The sequence below is a fragment of the Hippopotamus amphibius genome, chromosome 3 (assembly GCF_030028045.1).
Source record: "Hippopotamus amphibius kiboko isolate mHipAmp2 chromosome 3, mHipAmp2.hap2, whole genome shotgun sequence".
NCBI classification, from domain to species: domain Eukaryota; kingdom Metazoa; phylum Chordata; class Mammalia; order Artiodactyla; family Hippopotamidae; genus Hippopotamus; species Hippopotamus amphibius.
Window position 1 is genome coordinate 25,871,234 of NC_080188.1, and position 22,024 is coordinate 25,893,257.

At 38.8% G+C, this 22,024-nt stretch overlaps 1 protein-coding gene across 1 annotated transcript in view; it reads right to left on the reverse strand.

Moving 5' to 3' along the window:
- Nucleotides 1–22,024, reverse strand: part of CORIN (corin, serine peptidase) — a 205,138-nt gene that overhangs the window by 15,674 nt on the left and 167,440 nt on the right. The window contains exons 17-20 of the mRNA XM_057726907.1: nt 20,659–20,708; nt 20,330–20,504; nt 2,279–2,550; nt 37–170 (exon numbers count right to left, since the gene is read on the reverse strand). Coding sequence (XP_057582890.1) covers nt 37–170; nt 2,279–2,550; nt 20,330–20,504; nt 20,659–20,708 — 631 coding nt within the window. The remainder of the gene's footprint in view (nt 1–36; nt 171–2,278; nt 2,551–20,329; nt 20,505–20,658; nt 20,709–22,024) is intronic.

The following is a 22,024-nucleotide window of genomic DNA, read 5'->3' on the forward strand; positions in this document are numbered from 1 at the left end:
GAACTGAGTCTCCTTAGTAACCAGAAAGCAACTTACCATGCACGAGTCAACGGTGCCAGACTCATAGCCAGCACAGATCATCCGGGTGGTGATGGTTTTCATGTCAAAGTAGGACTGACACTGCTCCAGAGAAATGATGCGGACTTCTCCTTCTTGCAGCTTAAAAGGCACTGGATTTTTTAAAAGGAAGAGGAAATAAAATATGTGAGGGTAAAATGATTCAAAAAATGAAGCTAGCCATATATGAAATGATTACATTTTTATAACAAGAAAACCATGTTCTTAAAATGTCATTTCAAAGACAAAGCTCATTTGGAATCAGAATTTTCCAATTAGAAGTGCTGATAGCAATCATTTAGTCAAACCCCTTCATTTTGTTAATGAGAAAATTGAGGCACAGGTTGGTTAAGGAACCTGGCTCATGCTTTCCCTCTCTTATTCTATGCGGCAACATAAACAATAGCTACTACATTGCAAAGGAAAATAATCAAGCCAGATCTCTGCCCTAGATGGGAGGCTGAAGACCCTGTGACAGCTCAGCATGTGAGCCCTGTTCTTTTAAAGTTCAGATCACCTGTTCAGACTAACAGGGGAAGAGTTTAAACATGTCTCACCATGTGTCTCACCATGTGCTACAGTAGCCATCATTTGAGATCAGAGCCTTTAATCCTAAAGGATGCATCAGAGAGATGTTGAAAGGGAAAAGCCATCCCTTAGTGTCAGCAGAGAGAATGTATGAATTTCGCCTTGCTCGAAAGTTTATTGCTTCCTCCCAGAATAACAATGGATTTCTCAAAGCCAGACAGCAAGAATCTCTCATTGTTCAGTCATTCTACGAAACATACACACTGTTCTCCTTTTAGATAGTGATGGTGAAGCAGTGTATATATACAGGATACCTTATTGGAAGAAAGAATCACGTTTGGAAAAATCAATGCAATGCAGACAGTGAAAGTTTCCCAAACTGTCAAAAGAATGGTAAAAAGAACAATCATTAATGTTTACTGGGTACCCTCAGTGGGTCAGGCTCCTGAACTCAGCATTTTCTGGGCTTATTTTCTTTTATCTTTACAATAATCCTGTGAGTTAGACAGTTGCTATTATTTTTTCCATTTCATAGTTAGCTAGAAAGTGGTGCAGTCTGGGTCAATCAGACCTTCCTCACTGAATTCAGACCCTTGCTCTTCCTACTACATTATGTATGTGGTATCTGACATATGTCACACGATTGATGTGTGTTTAATATGGATATTGGGAACAATACAAGTAGAGACAATATAGAATCCGCTTTCATATATCATAGAGCTAAGTATAGCTTTTAAAAACCAAGATGAGCAGGCAAGGTGACATCATATGTCTGACATTGCCTTCTTACATGTAAGAAATACATTGACTTCCTACTGTCCATTGCCTTTTCTCTTTTTATTCTCAATTGATCATATAGAAAAGAAACTCACATTAGCTCAAAACTTGACTAAATTTCAAGAAAAAAAGTTGTCCTTCAAATTAGCAGTTGCTAAGATGGATAACAGGACACCAATTATTCATCATATCCCTGAGAGCTGCAGTACTACACCTGACAGTTGGCGTGACAAGTGCTGACCTTTAAAGAAAATATCTCATTGATTAAATCCTTATTCTAAACTTTTAATAGGTCAAGCAAAGTGAGAGAGTCCTTACAGGTGGCTGAAAGTCAGCAGGACAAATTTTTAAATTTCTATGTGTTTTATGTTTTGAAATCATCTTAGGATCCAAACTATTTAAATTAATTTGAATAGGCAAATAGCTAGCCAGTTTTCCTTCTAGAAAGACTTACAGGTTGTATTACCAATGTTGATAAGACCAAATCATAACCAAGAGTTGGAAACGGGACCATCCAGCTTGACTGCAGGAGCGGAACTACCTAACCACTAGAGGCTCCGAGTGACTCTGCCTGCAGTGAGTGCAGTGCGAATTACTGAGAGAGGCAATGCAAGGGAGGATGGCTGATAGGTCTCATCTTGCGTGCCAGCTCCAAAACATCAGTAGTGGCTCCCTGGAGAAAGACTGAGATGTGGAGAAGGATTTCTGAGGTTGTATCGGGACCTGGCAGGTTTAAGTGCACGATGAAGTATTGACATCTACGATTTGCATGGAGAGAAGAGTGACACATATGCTGAGTATCTGTGGCTCTACTTTTGTAAGTGGAAATGGGAAATGATTGCCAAAGGCCAGGAAGTACCCCAGTGTTTTCCAGTTACAAACTGAAAGGCAAGTGCTCCTGAGGATCCTGACTTACTTTTGTTGCCCATGTGTCCCCAGCCTGTGATATAGCAGTAAGTATCAGGTTCTAATGACTGCTCCAGGCTGGGTAAGCAGACGGGCCGGACGTAGCTCGTTTCACTGATGTCTTCACTTAGCTCCACTATGCTGATGTCATAGTCCACGACTGCTCGACTGTAGCGAGGATGCAGGATGATGGTTTTCACGAGGCGCGTCTGCATGAACGTTGATGGGTGGTCTAGATTATTGATGCCAAACACCACTTTCCAAACAGCAGCATTCTCTCTCCTAAAATAACAATTCAAGAGCTATTGGCATCTTAAACTCAGATTTATCTTTTAAAATTTACATATGATTTTTGAAAGATTTCATTTATGTAAATAATGGCTCTTTCCATGCCCATCTCCCATATATTCATTTAGGAAGCATTTATATAACCCCTGAGCAATTTGCAAATGTTGCATTGTTGTGGAAAGCAAAATCCCATGCTTTCTGAATGGCGCTATTCTGGAAAATAATATTTATTCTCTTTGAAAGGGAGGCAGAGTAATTACTGGCTTCATCAAGTGGGAAAGATGATGAAAAGACGTGAAGAAAAAAGAGACAAGAAAAAAAATGACAGAGAATGTAAAGCTGTGGCTAAGGGATCCCTCCAAGAAGGAGCCAGGGCCTCAAGAGAAATATCAAGTTTTCAGGGAAGACTTCTGAAAATTTCAAGCCAGGGGCTTAAAAAGGTCACCCACAACTTCTAATGGGCAGTGTCAGACTTCATTGTTTTTGAAAACTTGTCAGCAATAGTCTAGTCAATTTCACATTAAAACACTTTCCCAGTTGACTTCTAGGACTCTACGCTCCAGAATTTCCTCCCATATCTGCCGCCCCTTCCTCTCTGTCTTCTCTACTGGACCCTCCTCCTCTGCTTTCAATGTCTATACTGAAGGGCCCCAGGGCTCTGCCTTCAGTCTTCTGGTTCTACACTCACCCACCTTGAGGATTTCACCTAGTCCAATGGCTTTAAATGCCACCATAGCCTTGTACCTCCCAAACGTATATCTCCAGCTCCATCCTCTCCCTTGAGCTGGAGACTTGTACATCCAACTATCCACGCACATATTTGCTTGGATGTTTGATATTGACTAAGATTTATGAGTGCTAACTGTGTATTTGGCAATGTTCTAAGCATTCGGAATTCATTCTACAGTTATTTAATATTTATAGCAACCAGTTACGTAGTTGAATAATCTCTCTTATACTCAACATTGAATGCATCAGCAAGTCTTCACTACTCTGCTTTCAAATATATCCTGAATCTTGTTGTTTCTCCCTCTGCCACCACTACCATCTTAATCTAAGCTACTCTCATCTCCCAAATGGTGGCCCTTCTTCTACTCTTAGCCCCTATAACCCATTCTCCTCACAGTCGCAGAGTGATCTTTCTAAAAATAAAATTAGATCAAATTCATTTCCTGCTCATAATTCTCCAAGGACTTTGAATTACACGCAAGACAAGTCATAGACTCCTATCCACGGCCTTCGAGGCCCCACATGACCTGCTCCATTCAAACCCCAGGGACTTTCTATTTTTGGACATGCCAAGGACATCCACAACTCAGGACTCTTCCCTTTCTGTTCTCTCAGCTCTCACATGGCTCCCACCTTTATTCCTTCTCTTTACCCAGGTCCCAGCTCGAACATCACCACCTCAATGCTGTCCTCCTTAACTGTCCAGTCTAGCCTTTACCCCATTACTCTCTACTCTTGACCCAGCTTTAATTTTTGTCTCACAGCCCTCATTGATATCAATGGCAATACATTTCTTTGTCTATTCTATGTCTTGCCCCCAGACTGTAAGTTCTGTGAAGGCAGGGACTTGACTGGTATTCCCAGGACCTAGTACCTGGCATGCATTGAGTTCTTAAGTACTTGTTTAATGATAGCTCAACAGATGATATTTCAAAACATTTATTAGCAGCCAACTCCAACCACCTAAGCAAGTTCTATTTGTCATCATTGCCTCCATTTTCAGTTTCTCTTCCTCCAGAGTGGGCCAGGACCAAAGGTGTGGACATTTAGTGGACCACAGTGTTGGAATGTGGAGCTTTTATTTATAGTATTCCCTTATACTGTGGTGACATGTCAGCCATGCCATCACTGTCCCCATTTGCAAGCTTGCCCAACTAACATAGGCTGATTTGACCAGCTAGACCAGTTGTTTTTCAGCCCAGGCTGAATACTGAATCATCTGAGGCACTTTCAAATACTGATTTTCTGGGCATCACCCCATATCAACTGAAAGTTGGGCTGGGGTCTGAGGATAAGTATTTTTAAGAGCTCCCTAGGGAGTCTCAGACAAACACCCATCCACTGTCCTTTTTTCCTTGGCATGTCCTTCTTCACTATTTTCTCATACATGGAAACAATTCAAAAGGCTGAGATTTCAGGTTTAGGGAAAACATATGTAAGGCCAACATTCAACCTGTTTTTAGCATTGTTGGGTACTCAGACTAGATTCTGCTAAAATACTCCTCTATACAGCCCACTCAGTCTATCCTTTTTCATTGTAAAAAAATAATTTTAGATCTATAAAAATTGATGTCATATGGAAGCAACCTAAATGTCCATCAACAGATGAATGGATAAAGAAGATGTTATGTATATATACGATGGAATACTACTCAGCCACAAAAAAGAATGAAATACTGTCACTTGCAGCCACATGGATATACTTGGAGGGTATTACAATAAGTGAAATAAACCAGACTGAGAAAGACAAATACTATATGATATTATATATGTGTGGAATATAAATAATAAACTAGTGAATGTAACAGAAGAGAAACAGAGATACAGATACAGATACAGGGAGCAAACTAGTGGTTACCAGAGGGGAGAGGGAAGGAGGGAGGGGCAAGATAGGAGTAGGGGATTAAGAGATGCAAACTACTATGTATAAAGTAAATAAGCTACAAGGATATATTGTACAACACGGGATATAATCGATTTTTTTATTGAAGTATAGCTGATTTACAATGATTCAGGTATACAGCAAAGTGATTCTCACATACACACACACACATATTCTTTTTCAGATTTCTTTTTCATTATAGGTTTTCACAAGATATTGAGTATAATACCCTGTGTTATACAGTAGGTTCTCATATATTCAATATTTTATAACTATAAATGGAGTAAAACCTTTAAAGATTGTGAATCACTATGTTGTACACCCTAAACTTATATAATATTGTACATCAAATACACCTCAATAAAAAAATTGATGTCACTATTTGAAAAAACATTTTTTTATGGAGAGAGAAATATATCTATATAGAAGTACATCTATAGACAGATATAGAGCTGGGGATTTCAATAATAAGCAAGAAAGACATGATCTATCTATCTTTCTTTCTTTCTTTTTTTCCCCTTTCTTCTTCCTTTTCCCTTTCCCTTCCCTTCCTCCCTCCTTCTTCTTCCTTTCTTCCTTCTTTCCCTCCCTCCCTTCTTCCCTCTCCCTGTTCCATTGTTTAGTCTAGAAGGGGAAGTGCATAACCATCTGAGAAATTCAATACTCACTTGAGATTCTATTGTTTAAGACATTTGAAATCAATAATTATTTGATTTCAAATGTCTACCTATTTAATAGTTTCTTGCCTTGAATCAGAGCTACTAAATTTTGGTTACAAAAAAAATGCTCATCTATCTGCTTAAATCACAAGCAGTATGACAAACAGTTGAACACTGCAAATTACTTTTAACAAAATGAAAGAGTGAAAACTTTTCAGACTTAATTACTATACTGGGGTTAATCTAATTCTAACAGTAAACCATAAGTATGAGTAAAATTGGTAAATGTTATTAACATGTACTCAGTAGCCTCTTGTGACACAAGCTACTGTCCTTATAGCATTAATATCCACCAAAAGCAAAAAAACAAAAAACAAAAAAAAAAACCCAGGAAATTCACATAATTTTTATAATCAGTAAGGAAACTGTTCTATTTTCTTTCTTGTTATGAGTATAAGGGGGGAAATGAAGTCTCTTTAAATCTTTTTTCCAAGTCTGGCAAAAACCAGGAAAACCAATACCATGTTGTTCAAAAGGGGTATGTGAAGTGAGGGAGATATGTGGTATATTAAGCATGTGCTAGAAAGAATGAGTCACCCCCATCTGGGTAGAAAAGCAAAAAGAGGAAAGAAGACTTAGGGCTATATGAAGGCCACATGAATCTAGTTTCAGTAAAAGTACCCAGTAGAGAAACACATAGGAACAAGCTATGTTCATGTGGCCATTTTAGTGAAGAGTTAAATTGGACTACCAAGATAAAAAGCCAAGTATAGCAGCTGAAAATCCTTAGCATCGAGGGGATTTTTTTCTCAGTGCTGTCAGACTTCGAAGCAACAGCAAGGAGAACTGGTACATCCTTAAAGAAGGTTGTGCAAAGATCCTCAAGCTCTGAGAGTGAGGAAGCAGGCAAGGTGAAGCCAGGTGAAAAATCCAAAAATAACAATAAAAGTAGCTGAGGAAGATGTAAGAGACCTTTTTCTCCTTTCATTCTTGCACTAGAGAGTATTTCATCACCAGAAATTCACATTTAGTTTTCTTCATGTTTATACTCCTGTTTTAATGATAAATTTACATTATAGATAACATTGAGATAATGTGATTTCACCTTCTGATTCTTCAATTATCACTCTAGAGAGAAAATACATCTACTTATACACCTCAGATGCATTATGACATCCAGGGGAGTTTATATAGAATTGAAGGCACAATGTCTCTGAACACAATAACCAGTTTCAGTTTGCAATTTGCCACACTCAACTCTAGTTTAGACATAAATTTGCCACATTTTCATTTAATTCAGCTGGCCAGGTTTAGAGATTTTCTTCTGTCTTTATCTTTTCTTAACAGCACAAAATTTTCCTTTTCACCCTTTCTGATTTTACTTCAAATAACTTATATTTACTATTAATCCTTTTTCAGAAAATAAAATTAATATTTATAATTAACACCTGTGATAGAAATCACTCTATTTTACAAAACTTACTCCAGAAATAGCACAGCCAAGTGAAATTTACCATATCTGCACCAAGTAAAGAAATATCATGTAAAAGCATCATTGCTGTTCTATAAATCTTAGGAACCTCTTACTTTTAATATCGCATCTGCCCTTGGTATTTCTGAAGAATTCTCTCTAACACACACAGTGAACTGGTTTTAGAACAGGAAGACCACAAAGTAAATGCATAAAGGGGCCCAGTATGAGTCAATAAGGTGTCAGACCACAAGACTTGCCCATCTCGAGGGCCATCTGCCTCTCAGCTCCTGCTGATGGCTGTTGTATTGGATATACAGTGTGAACTGACTTTGTTATTGTTTCAGGGAAGCGAAAGTTCTGGATTTTGTGTAAAGTACACACAGTTTGAACTGTTGGCAAAAGTTTTTAAACGTATCTAACAAGCAAAAGAGATCAGAGCTGAATTCTTCTTTTAGTATAAAATCTCTGTAATTTCCAAGTATTTCTACATACCAATTTAATCATCTTCTCACCAATTATGAGGTGTAAATAGGAATGGTTATTCCATTTTAAAGAAGGGAAAGCAGTGACTCAGAGCAGATGAGTGAGTCACCTAAAGTCACAGAGACACTAAGTGATGGCAAAAGACCAGAAAGCTAGTCCTTTAAACCCCTAACCACCATCCTTATACTAAACTGCTTTGAGACAAAGAAGAGGGTCCACAGGCATCAACACAGGAATCAGGTATTGGCCACAGTGGGGAAAACATGCAGGATGAGTGGAGACTGACCGGTGAGTGATAGGAGGGCAGATAGAAGGAAGATACCTTCTCTTTCCTGAATGTACCCCCCATATATGATGGGCAGCTAGCCATCAGTGATGAAATTACAGAAAGTGAGCAATTCTATTATCCCAGGGTCCAAAAAAAGCAATAAAATGGGATAGTCACATATATATCCTAGACCTTCGAGAATTAGATTTAAGAATGTTTGGGGAAAAAAGATAGGACAATATGTCCAGAGACTCTTAAAGCAAATACAGCTCAACAGAGATGGAAGAATTTGAGTTCCAAATTCTGCGTGTGTGTGTGTGTGCGTATGTATATACACACACAATGGAATACACACATATATATATACAATGGAATATTACTCAGCCACAAAAAAGAATGAAATTATGTCATTTGCAGCAACATAGATGGACCAAGAAATTGTCATCCTAAGCAAAGTTGTCAGACAGAAAAAGACAAGTATCATATGATATCACTTATATGTGGAATCTAAAAAAAAAATGATACAAATGAACTTATGTGCAAAACAGAAATAGACACACAGACATAGAAAACAAACTCATGGTTACCAAAGGAGAAAGGGGGAAGGAATAAATTAGGAGTTCAGGATTAACATATACACAGTATTATATATAAAATAGATAACCAACAAGGACTACTGTATAGCACAGGGAACTATACTCAATATTTTGTACTAACCTATAAGGTAAAAGAATCTGAAAAAAAATTATATATATATATATATATATATATATATATATATCACTAAATCACTTTGCTGTACACCTGAAACTAACAAAACATTGTAAATCAACTATACTTCAATAATTTTTTTTTTGTGGCCATGCTGCGTGGCTTGCAGGATCTTAGTTCCCCAACCAGTGATCAAACCTGGGCCCCCGGTAACCACTGGACTACCAGGGAATTTCCCATACTTCAATCAATCAATCAGTCAATAGAAAAAGCAGGAAAAATAAAAATGCCTTCTCAGCAAAATAATGTGTGGGAAGAACAAGAAAAGAAGACTTCTATTTGGGGCAAATAATTTAATATTAGTAGTCAGCTATGACAAAGCAGAACTATTTGAACTTTACTTCTAATATCTCCATTCAAGGAGAATGGTCTCAGACAACATCCAGAAGATTCATTGTCCATGTGATAAAACTTATAAGTGCTTATATACACAGTGAAATGTTGAGTTGATGTCTGGTCTAAGATATGGGAGGAGTCAGTAAAAGATCACTGACCTTCTGCAGATGAGTCAACATTTCTAGTTCCTAACTATTAAAAGAACTACAGATGTGATTACTAACACCAAGAAGAGGCTGGTTAGTCAGTTAACAAATATTTGATTGGTTGCTATATTCCTTGCTGAAAGAAATGAAAACACAAAGGTAAGGAAGACAGACAGGGTTCATGCCCTTATAGAGCTTTCATCCTAAAGGGTTAAATAGCCAAATATATATATATATATATACATACACATACAAATAATCTCTAGTAATTAGCAGTGAAAAAAAATAGGGTAATGTGATAGAGAGATGACTGATGGGGGGGGTCATTTTAGCTAGGATGGTTAGGGAAGGCCTTTGACAAAGTGACACTTAAGTTGAGACTTGAATGAGGGGAAGGAGGCAATTTTATGACTCTACAGGAGTGTTCCAAACTGCAGAAGCAGCAAGTGCAAAGGTTCTGAGGCAGGAATGAGCTTGGGGGATTTCAGGAACAGAAAGGCTAGATGTCTGGAGCCCAAGGAGTAATAGGAGACTAGGGGGAGATACAAGGAGGTAGGACTAGATATTTAAAGACTATGATAATAAATCTTATTCTTGTTGCAATGAGAAGCTGATGTACAGTTTTAAACAGAGGTGGTGACATGATATGACTCACATTTTACAAAGATCACTATCTCACTGTGTGTAGAATAGGCAGGGGAACAAGAGAATAGTCTAAAAAAAACAGATAAGAAACTTTTAAAAGTTGTTAAGCATTGATTGCGTCCCCCCGTAAAATTCATATATTGAAATCCTAATCTCCAGTACATCAGAACATGATCTTATTTGGAGATAAGTTCTAACCAGAGGTAATCAACTTAAAATGAGGCCAGTATGGTGATCCCTCATCCAATATGACTGGGTATCCTTATAATAAGGGAAACTTGGAGACAGGCACGCACACAAAGGGTGAAGATGAAGGCAAAGATCAGAGTTACGTTTCTATAGGCCAAGGAATGCCAAAGATTGCCAGCAAAACACCAGAAGCTAGGCGAGAGGCATTCTCTCTCACAGCCCTCAGAAGGAACAACCATCCCAATACCTTGATCTCAGACTTCTAGCCTCCAGAACTGTAAGACAACAAACTTCTGTTGTTGAAGTCACCCAATTTGTGGTACCTTGTTATGGCTGCCCTAGGAAGCTAATACAATAATCCAGACCTCATATGATGGTGGCTTGGGTTAGGATTATAGCACAAAGATGATGAGAGGTGGTTGGGCACAAGCTATGTTTTGGAAGAAGATCCTACAGAACTTACTGCTAGAGTAACATGAGAGGAATTAAGGATGACTCTCAGGTTTGGTGAATTAGCAAACCAATAGATAATGATGCCTTTTACTGAGATGGGGAATGTTTGTGAAGCGTACAATTACTTGCTCAGTGGGAGAGAGGAGGAATCAAGTTTTGTTCTGGCCATGTAAAGTAAAATGTTTATTACACATTCAAATGGACACTTCATCTAAGCATTTACATGTGTTATATGTTGGTGGGTAGTGACGGTGGGTTGGGAGGAAATCTGAGCTGTGCTAGAGATATAAATTTGGAAGTCATGAACAAATACTTGATATTCATATTCAATATTCATATCAATACTTCATATTCATATTTGTTCAAATATAAACAAGCATTTGAAACCATATTATTAGATGACTAGACAGATAAGAAAGTAAAAAATTGAGCCCTTATCTTAGCACAGGCTGCTATAACAAATTACCATAGACTGGGTGGCCTAAACAATACAAAGTTATTTCTCACAATTACTGAGGCTAGAAGTCCAAGATTAAGGCACTAGCATGGTCAGGTTCTGGTGAAGACCCTCTTCCTCATTTATAGATGGTGGTCTTCTTGCTGTATCTTTATATGGCAGAGGGAGAAAGGGCTAGCTCTCTTTCTTTCTTCATAAGGACATTCATCCCATCATGGGGTTTCACCCTCATGACCTAACCACCTCCTAGGGGCCCCACCTCCTCAGACCACCCTGTTGGGGCTTAGATATTCAACATGCGGAAATTAGGGGGACACAAAGGTGCAGTCCATAACACACCTGGAGAACTAAAACATCCAGTGGCCTGATAAAGGAGAAGCTACAGAAAAAGAAAGAGAAAGGTAGGGCAGTGATGTAAAACTTCTGTTGTTGTTGTTACTTTAAAAGAAAAGTGAAGAAATGACAACGAAAACACAACAACCCAAAACCTATGGGACACAGCAAAAGCAGTTCTAAGAGGGAAGTTTATAGCAATACAGTCCTACCTTAAGAAACAAGAAAATGATCGAATAAACAACCTAACCTTACACCTCAAACAACTAGAGAAAGAAGAACAAAGAAACCCCAAAGTGAGCAGAAGGAAAGAAATCATAAAGATCAGAGCAGAAATAAATGAAAAAGAAAGGAAGGAAACCATAGCAAAAATAAATAAAACTAAAAGCTGGTTCTTTGAGAAGATTAACAAAATTGATAAACCATTAGCCAGACTCATCAAGAAAAAAAGGGAGAAGATGCAAATCAACAGAATTAGAAATGAAAAAGGAGAAGTCACAACGGACACCTCAGAAATACAAAACATCATGAGAGACTACTACAAGCAACTAGATGCCAATAAATTGGATAACCTGGAAGAAATGGATACATTCTTAGAAAAATACAATCTTCCAAGACTGAACCAGGAAGAAATAGAAACCATGAACAGACCAATCACAAGTACGGAAATTGAGACAGTGATTAAAAATCTCCCAACACACAAAAGCCCAGGACCAGATGGGTTCACGGGCGAATTCTATTAAACATTTCGAGAAGAGCTAACACCTATCCTTCTCAAACTCTTCCAAAATATTGCAGAAGGCAGAACACTCCCAAACTCATTCTACGAGGCTACCATCACCCTGATACCAAAACCAGGCAAAGATGTCACACAAAAAAGAAAACTACAGACCAATATCACTGATGAATATAGATGCAAAAATCCTCCACAAAATACTAGCTAACAGACTCCAACAGCACATTTAAAAAATCATACATCATGATCAAGTGGGGTTTATCCCTGGGATGCAAGGATTCTTCAATATAAGCAAATCAATCAACGTGATACATCATATCAACAACTTGAAGGATAAAAACCATATGATCATCTCAATAGATGCAGAAAAAGCTTTTGACAAAGTTCAACATCCATTTATGATAAAAGCTCTCCAGAAAATGGGCATGGAAGGAAATTACCTCAACATAATAAAAGCCATATATGAGAAACCAAAAGCCAACGTTGTTCTCAATGGGGAAAAACTGGAAGAATTCCCTCTAAGAACAGGAACAAGACAAGGGTGTCCACTCTCACCACTATTATTCAACATAGTTTTGGAAGTTTTAGCCACAGCAATCAGAGAAAAAGAAATAAAAGGAATCCAAGTTGGAAAAGAAGTAAAATTGTCCCTCTTTGCAGATGACATGATATTATATATAGAAAACCCTAAAGACTCTACCAGAAAACTGCTAGCACTAATTGATGTGTTTAGTAAAGTAGCAGGATACAAAATTAATGCACAGAAATCTCTTGCATTCCTATACAGAGCAGAAAGAGAAATTAAGGAAACTCTCCCATTCACCATTGCAACCAAAAGAATAAAATACCTAGGAATAAACCTGCCTAAGGAGGCAAAAGATCTGTATGCAGAAAACTTTAAGACATTGATGAAAGAAATCAAAGACAACACAAACAGATGGAGGGACATACCATGTTCCTGGATTGGAAGAATCAACATCGTGAAAATGACTGTACTACCCAAAGCAATTTACAGATTCAATGCAAACCCAATCAAATTACCAATGGCATTTTTCACAAGAAATCTTACGATTTATATGGAAATGCAAAAGACCCCGAATAGCCAAAGCAATCTTGAGAAGGAAAAATGGAGTTGGTGGAATCAGGCTTCCTGACTTCTAACTATACTACAAGGCCATAGTGATCAAGACAGTATGGTACTGGCACAAAAATAGAAAGGAAGATCAATGGAATAGAATAGAGAACTCAGAGGTAAGCCCAAACACATATGGGCATCTTATCTTTGACAAAGGAGGCACGAGTATACAATGGAAAAAAGACAGCCTCTTCAATAAGTGGTGCTGAGAAAATTGGACAGCAACATGTAAAAGAATGAAATTAGAACACTTCCTAACACCATACACAAAAATAAACTCCAAATGGATTAAAGACCTACATGTAAGGCCAGACACTATAAAACTCCTAGAGGAAAACATAGGCAGAACACTTTATGACATACATCAAAGCAAGATCCTTTTGGACCCACCTCCTAGAATCATGGAAATAAAATCAAGAATAAACAAATGGGACCTCATGAAACTTAAAAGCTTTTGCACAGTGAAAGAAACCATAAACAAGACTAAAAGGCAACCCTCAGAATGGGAAAAAATAATTGCCTATGAAACAACGGACAAAGGATTAACCTCCAAAATATACAAGCAGCTCATGCAGCTTCATACCAAAAAAGCAAATAACCCAATCCACAAATGGGCAGAAGACCTAAATAGACATTTCTCCAAAGAAGACATACAGATGGCCAACATACACATGAAAAGATGCTCAACATCACTCATCATCAGAGAAATGCAAGTCAAAGCCACAATGAGGTATCACCTCACACCAGTCAGAATGGCCATCATCACAAAATCTGGAAACCACAGATGTTGGAGAAGGTGTGGAGAAAAGGGAACTTTCCTGCACTGTTGGTGGGACTGTAAGTTGGTACAGCCACTATGGAAAACAATTTGGAGGTTCCTTAAAAAACTACAAATAGAACTACCATATGATCCAGTAATCCCACTCCTGGGCATATACCCAAAGAAAACCATAATCCCAAAAGAAACTTGTACCATCATGTTTATTGCAGCACTATTTACAATAGCCAGGACATGGAAGCAACCGAAATGCCCATCAACAAATGAATGGATACAGAAGATGTGGCATATATATACAATGGAATATTACTCAGCTCTAAAAAGGGATGAGATGGAGCTATATGTAATGAGGTGGATAGAACTACAATCTGTCATACAGAGTGAAGTAAGTCAGAAAGAGAAGGACAAATATTGTATGCTAACTCACATATACGGAATCTAAAAATGGTGCTGATGAACTCAGTGACAAGAACAAGGATGTAGATACAGAGAATGGACTGGAGAACTCGAGGTATGGGAGGGGGCGGGGGGTGAAGGGGAAACTGAGATGAAGCGAGAGAGTAGCGCAGACATATATATACTACCAACTGTAAAATAGTCAGTGGGAAGTTGTTGTATAACAAAGGGAGTCCAACTCGAGGATGGAAGATGCCTTAGAGGACTGGGGTGGGGAGGGTGGGGGGGACTCGAGGGGGGGGAGTCAAGGAAGGGAGGGAATACGGGGATATGTGTATAAAAACAGATGATTGAACCTGGTGTACCCCCCCCCCAAAAAATAATTAAAAAACGAAAAGAAAAAAAAAACATGATTGAACTTGGTGTACCCCCCAAAAAATAAAAAATAAAAAAAAATAAAAAAACCTTCAAAACATCTGGAAAAAAAACAAAAAAGAAAAGTGAAGAAAGTATTTCAAGAAGGATGTAGTAATCAAATACTGAGGAGGGTTCCAGTGATTTGGAAACTGAAAATTCACCATTGGATTTGGCAAGATGGAAGTCACTAAAGATTTGCTAAGTCCCATTTCTGTAGTGGCCTTGATAACAGCCCAACTGGAGTGGTCTGAGGGGAATACAGGAAGTGTTAAAGTGAAGACAGTGACTGTAGGACATGCTTTTAGGAGTTTTACTGTGAATACTAGCCAAAATGGGGCAATAGGTGCAGAGGGATGTGAAGTCAAGGGAAGGGGGTTTAAGTTGGTGACACTAAAGCGTGTTTGCTGAAGGGAATAAGCAAGTGAAAAGGGAGAAACTGATGAAAAATAGAAATGATCATTTCAAAAATAAGTCTTTGGAAAGATGAATGGAAACATGGTTTTCCTTAAATGGGAGCAAGACACATCCTCCACCATAACTCAAGGGAAAGGAGGGAACGTGGCCACAGGTACAGGTAACGAGTTAGGGGTGCAACAAGGCAAAAGATATAATAATGCCTATTTTCTTCATGAAGAATGAGGTGAGACCAGTGGAGGGTGAAGGAGATTAGGGGAGAGAGGAAAAGATGTCAAAAAGTTGAGGATGGAAAAGTGGCTCTACTGTGAACATATATTGGATGGGTGCCATATCGTTAGATGCTCATCTGAGATTCGTGATCACATATTTGACATGAGCTCAGTTAACAGTTGGGTGTGTGATATTCTCCAGCGATGGCCAGCTGTTCAGGTGCAAGTGCAGAGTATGTGGATAGGTAGTTGCAAGACTAGAAGACACAAGTAAGTAACTACAAAGCCTGAAAGGGGAAGGACTCCCAGTTTCTGCGAGCCCCAGAAACTATGGGGAATGGGCCAAAGTTTAGACCAAATGTTGGCTACATCCTAGACTCAGACATTTTCCACTGGAGCAGGGAGGATGCATAGAATGCCTCCTTAGGCGTCAGGGCAGTGGGGAGCATAGAGTCAGGTCAGGGTCACCACACTTGCTCATTCTTCGATGATGCTGGAAAACAGCACTCCAGGGGAGGTATGGATGCAAGATGGAGAATTCCTGTTTTAGTCGACATTAGTACTTGATGGGAATGGATCAAGTCTCTCAAGGTGACAGAATGGAAAGAACAAATGGAGAATGACTGGCATGATTTATACGTACCTGGAAGATAAAGACGTAACCATGAGGAGACGTGGGCTCAGTAATAAAACGTCAGACCAAACCTCTCACTTCTTTTCCTGACTGTATGAAAAGACTGTTATATCAGTACAGGTGGGTAAGCCCAATGGTTTGGTTCTGTGGGGAATGAGAAAAGGAGCTGTCCAGAAACAGGTGAAAAGATTACTGAGTAATGTTAAGGGTCTGATGGATGCTGAAAGTCAGCCATGATGCTCATCTGCATCCTTGGGTAATGTTCTCCTCGGTTCTAAAGAGCATGAATGTGGGATTGAAAATATGCTATTCCTATTGACTCTTAGTTGGAGGTCTGCCTGGTGTGTATGGCAGAAAGATCTAGGGGCAAAGGAGTTGAAGGTCCTGGTGGGAGGACTGAAGTGATGATCCCAGTACACTAGTTGATCTGGGGAAAGGAAAGAGATGAGGAGATGGACTGAGATAATAGGAGGAGACGTGCAGACAAGCAGACACAAGTCCTGTTGGAGTAAAGAGCTGGTGTGGTAGAAATCAACACATGGGTGACCTGGCAGGGTTAAGGGTTGTGATCATATGGTAAAAGGATCGTTTTTTAACGCAGGTTTTCTGGAGAGGAGTCAGACACTCTGACAATTACCAGCTGTGTGCCAGCCTAGGAGGTTTATCCTTAAGTCTCTCTTTTTTTTTTTTTAAGAACTTTTATTGAGATACAGTTAAGATACAATAAACTGCATATATTTAGCGTGTACAATTTGGTTTTTTTTTTTCTTATTAGTAATGTATATGTGGCAATCCCAATCTCTCAATTCATCCCCCCCCAACCCTCATCCTTAAGTCTTTTGGAGGTGGAAGAAGGCAAGAAAATTGCTTGTTAAATTACCCCTGAAACTCAGTGTTTCTTCCTTAGAATTGTGGAAGCTGAATTGTTACTATGGCATCTGGGACTTCATTATTCAACTTAATACCTCATGTTTTTAATTTTCCTTTGGCATTTTTAAATACCTCTCCATACAGGAACAAGAGAGGTCCTTTTTTTTTCCATGAATATAATTAAAAGAGACAAGCTTGAAAAGACCTACAGATGGGTCACACTGGGCCTTGCCAAAGTGTGGAATCAGGATATGAAGTAAATCCCATTAATTGCAGCAATTGATGGCTCCTACAGAGAGTAAGGCTTATAATTAGAGGTTCTCAAAAGCTTTCAGGGCCACTGGAGAGACTGTAAAATAGAATCAAAAATTATTAGCACACATTCAAGCAAAGACTTGTTTGAAGTTGGGCAATTTCTAACTTCTTATGGATAGGCCAGGCCCCACTTGACGGTTCTGTGAAGTTTAGTGTTCCATGAAATTTTACCAGGGCCTTTGACAGAATATCCATTTCCTTAATTACAAACACATATTCCTTCTCTACTGCAAGGTTTCTCCTTAACTTCACAGATCTGTCAGTGAAAGAGGAAACTTGGATACCACATGTGGAAATGACGAAAGTGGCACATGAACTGGGGGAACTAGCATATAAAAGGTGTTATTCCCTTAAAGAACTGTTGGATTCATTTAGGTAATCGTCTTTTGATAAATGTACTCTTGCTAGTACAATCTTCTGTTTATCATGGAGTTATAAATCAGAACTGGAAAAGACATCTGGAAACATCTGGCCCCTTCCAAAGCAATAACACTGCAGTGTACTTCCTGACATACTACACAGACTCTTCCAATCATTTGGGGTCATTCTTACACATTAAAAGGTCTCAAGAGGAGGTTCTGGTTTGATTTTTAACAATATATATTCCCAAAAAGAGCAATCAAACAGCTAGATATACACATTTCCATTTGATAATCACTTCTCATATTTTATTCTGATTATTTGTCTAAATGTCTATCGCCTCACTAGGTTAGCATTCCAAGGGAGGAAACGTGGATTCATTTCTTTCACCCCCACCTGGAGATGAATATATGTTCTGGGACTCTATCCTGTAGAAACAAGAGTACCAATAGGTCAGTAGCTTTTCATAAGAAGATGTATTGCAGTGTTGTGAAAGTGATAGCAAACTGGAACTACCGTGAATGTCCATCAACTGAGAAAAAGTTATGGTGAATCTCTATGATGGAATATCATCTAGCTTTGAAAAAGAATGAGCTAGAGCTATATCAACTGACTTGGAGGGGACGTCCATGATATACTGCCACGTGATAAAAGCAACTTACATAAAAAGAATAGACTGTGATTTCAAATTGTAAAAATAAATGACACCCTGTGAAAAATATGTGTTTATAGCTCTGGAGGAACAATCGCTAGGGGTGACCTTGAGGATGATGAGAAAGTAAAGGAGAGTGTGGAAGCAGATAAAAATAGCGCTAGCAAAATGCAAAAATATTCATGCCCTAATGCTAAGGGAAAAGTCAGAATGCATGTTTTTAGTAATAATATTTTTAAAGGAAAAATTTACCTTTATTGATGTCTTACTAATTGGTGTCAAGCATGGTTCTTAAGGCATTACATAGACTATCTCACTTAATGCCTGCACCAACCCTGTGAGGTAGGGACTATTATTTCCCTCATTTCACAGATGAGGAAACTGTGGCCCAGAGAAGTTTATAAATTGACACAGTAAGTAGCAAAGCTGGGAAAAAATAATAATAGACAAATAGGCAAAAAAATGAAATTGCATTTTTTTCCCTACAAATTAACCTGGTCAAATGAAAATAACTTTAATGAGGTGATAGAACCATGAGATGTTTTAAAGTTTTGCTATTATTTAATATTACTTTTAAATAAAGAAAAAGTATTAAAAATAAAAAGAAGGAAATGGGTGGTATGGTGCTTTTTAAAACATGTCCTCAAATACTTTGCCATTCCTCTCACTGAGAGAAAAGTTCTGTGTTTCCTCTCTTTGAATCTGGATGGGGCTGTGACAGCTCTGACCAATACAATAGTAGAAGTAATGTTGTGTCTTTAAAGGCTGGATCAAAAAAAGTGACACAGCTTCCTCCTGGCTCCGTTTTTGGGACTCTCGCTTTGGGGGATGCTAGCTACCAAGCTGTGAGTCTCACCTGGAGAAAAACAAAGGCCCCTGCCAGCAGGTAGTATCCACTGCCTGACTTCAGGGGATTCCAGCCCCTAGAGCCTCAGCACCTTCCAGCAGAGTCCCCAAACATCGCCAAGCAGAGACAAAACACAAGCTATGCCCTGTCTAGATGTCTAATCTCCAGAACCTTCCATGGGCATAAAAAATGGTCGTTGTGGTTGTTATTGTTTGGTTTGGGGTCTTTTTTTTTTTTTTTTTTGCCCCCTAACTATACAACAACAGGCAAAACAGATGAGGACCTTCTGCAGTGATGCTTGTCAATTTGGGGTAGGTTTCCCCCTGGTCTTATTTTTCTGCTCCCTTTAGGTATATTGCGATGATTAATTTTATGTGCCAAGTGGCTGGACCATGGTGCCCCAATTTTTGCCAAACAGTTTTCTAGATGTTTCTGTGAAGATGTTTCTTTGGAAGAGATTAACATTCAAAATGGTGGACTTTTAGTAAAGCAGATTACCCTCCATAATGTGAGTGGGCCTTACCCGATCAGCTGGAGACCTTCACAGAATAAAGATTTATCTCCCCAGAGCAAGGAGGAGAGTTCTGCCAGCCCACTGGCTTTGGACTCAAACTGCAGCTCTTCCCTGAGTCTCCAGCCTGCCTGCCACCCCATCAGACTTTAGACTCACCAAACCTCCAGTAATGTTAGCCAATTCCCTAAAAACTTTTTCTATCTTTCATTGGCCTGTTTCTCTGGACAACCCTGACTAATACACATATTGTACTTTTCACTCTACTTCCCAAACTCCTAACCAATTCCTCCAGCATCCTAATCTCACTGTAGTATCCAAGTAAATCCCCTCTGTGGGATTTACTTGGATACTTCATATGCATTTGATGTATTTAAGAGGGCTAGAAAAAAGACTAATGCTGGCTGGAGAGTCAATCTTCTAAACTTCTCCCTCCTCTTCTTCCCTCCTTAGGACATAAATCATAAGCAGTATACATCTGTTGCCAACAAATGAGCAGCACCTATATAGGATGATAACACCGAGAGTAGAAAAATCTAAGCAGATAAAGACCTGAGAAGGAGATCAACTGTGGCTTTTGCACTGAGTTACAGAATGACATATGCCATTAAGAATACCCAAATGACAAAATGATCAGATCCAGGCAAAGCAAAACAAAAGGTGCAGCTTACCCCTCGAAGCAGTGGGCGACCGTCAGAACCCACTTCTTGGCAATGAGGACACAGCCACAAATATGACCACTGGGTTCACTCTGCATGGAACACTGCCAGGGCCACCTTCCTGGGCGACTCGTCCGACCCCCGAGGATCCTCTTGTTCATTCGGGCAGCAGGGCGGCGCCCACAGTCTACCAAGGAGCAGGAAAGAGTGTGTGACTCACCACCCAACCCAGCTAGATCCTTGCATCTTTGCTGTCACGTACAAGCTGATCATTTTTTTCCCCTGCGCCAACCCAGTTAAATTAAGTTGACATCCTATTGTTGCACCATTAATTCACTCACCTTGTTTAGTACACAGAAGAGAAATCTTACTTCTGCTGTGACAGGACTGCCTAGATTTGGAAACATAAAATGGCATGATATTCAGTTACGTATTTATTGTCCACTTCCAACACTTTACCAGTGAAAGGCAAGAGAGCTTATACGTAAGACAGGAATTCTCAAGGCACGGCTGTGGTCAGATATCACCTTGGAGGTAGGGATATATGAAGGAGGTGCTTTTTTTTTTTTAAAGTGTATTTAATATCATCATAAAACAATTTCACATTTGTGGGAAGAACAACTATTGTTAGAAAGTCTCCCACATCATCTTGGCTGGTGGCACCACCCATAATATTGATTCAGTGATTTTCAAAGTAGGGAGAGGAAAAGGAAAGGCATGAGTCTGCTTCTCAGAATGTCTGGTGAGGAGGGAGCATGTCAGGTTTTTATGCTTATGGAGAGGACATGTGTGTCCAAAAGAAGCTGAGAAGCAGCTTGAGAGAAATAAAATGTTATTTCAAAAAGTTAGAGAACAGATAAAAGAATTGAATACTTAGACTAGAAAAGAATCTTGCTGAATCTTTTTTATTATCTTTTTCTAAAAACTGAAGTATAGTTGATTTACAATATTGTGTTAGTTTTACGTATACACTATGGTGATTCAGTGTTTTCTGGTTATGTTCCATTTTAGGTTATTACAAGATATTGAATATAATTCCCCATACTCTACAGTAAATCTTTGTTGCTTCTCTGTTTCATGTATACTAGTTTGTAGCTGTTAATCCCATATTCCTAATGTGTCGTTCCCCTGCTTTCCCCTTTGGTGACCACGCATTTGTTTTCCATGTTGCTGAGACTTTCCATGTTAAACTGTGTATCTATGATTAAGCGACAGGAAGAAGGGGGATTAAATTCATCCCATGTAACTCTAGATGGCAGGATTAGAATCAGTAGGTAAAATTTATAGGAAGAATGTGTTCAGGAAAGGAAGAACTTTCTAAACATCAGAGTTCAGTTTTGAAGGCAAGAACATGGCCATGTTTAAGCATCAATCAATGTGGCTGGACAGGAGAATTCAGTGTAGGGTATGCTAAGTTTTAATCATAAAGATTGCTTCCAAGCATTTATTCACAATGCAAATTTATAGGGAAAAAAAAACCCCACGTTGGGACTGTTAAAAATACTATCATGTGCTTAGAATCTTAGATATGTCAGATAAAAAAAAAAAGAAAACAACCAGCCCTATGTCATTTGCACATTCCTTTTTGAAAATGTATTTTCATTTTTCCTAAATTTGCATGGGGATATGTGTATACAATAAATTATATAATACAGAAAAAGCACATTTGCATTTTTGCCTTCGCACAATCTGAAGTCGTATCTCCTC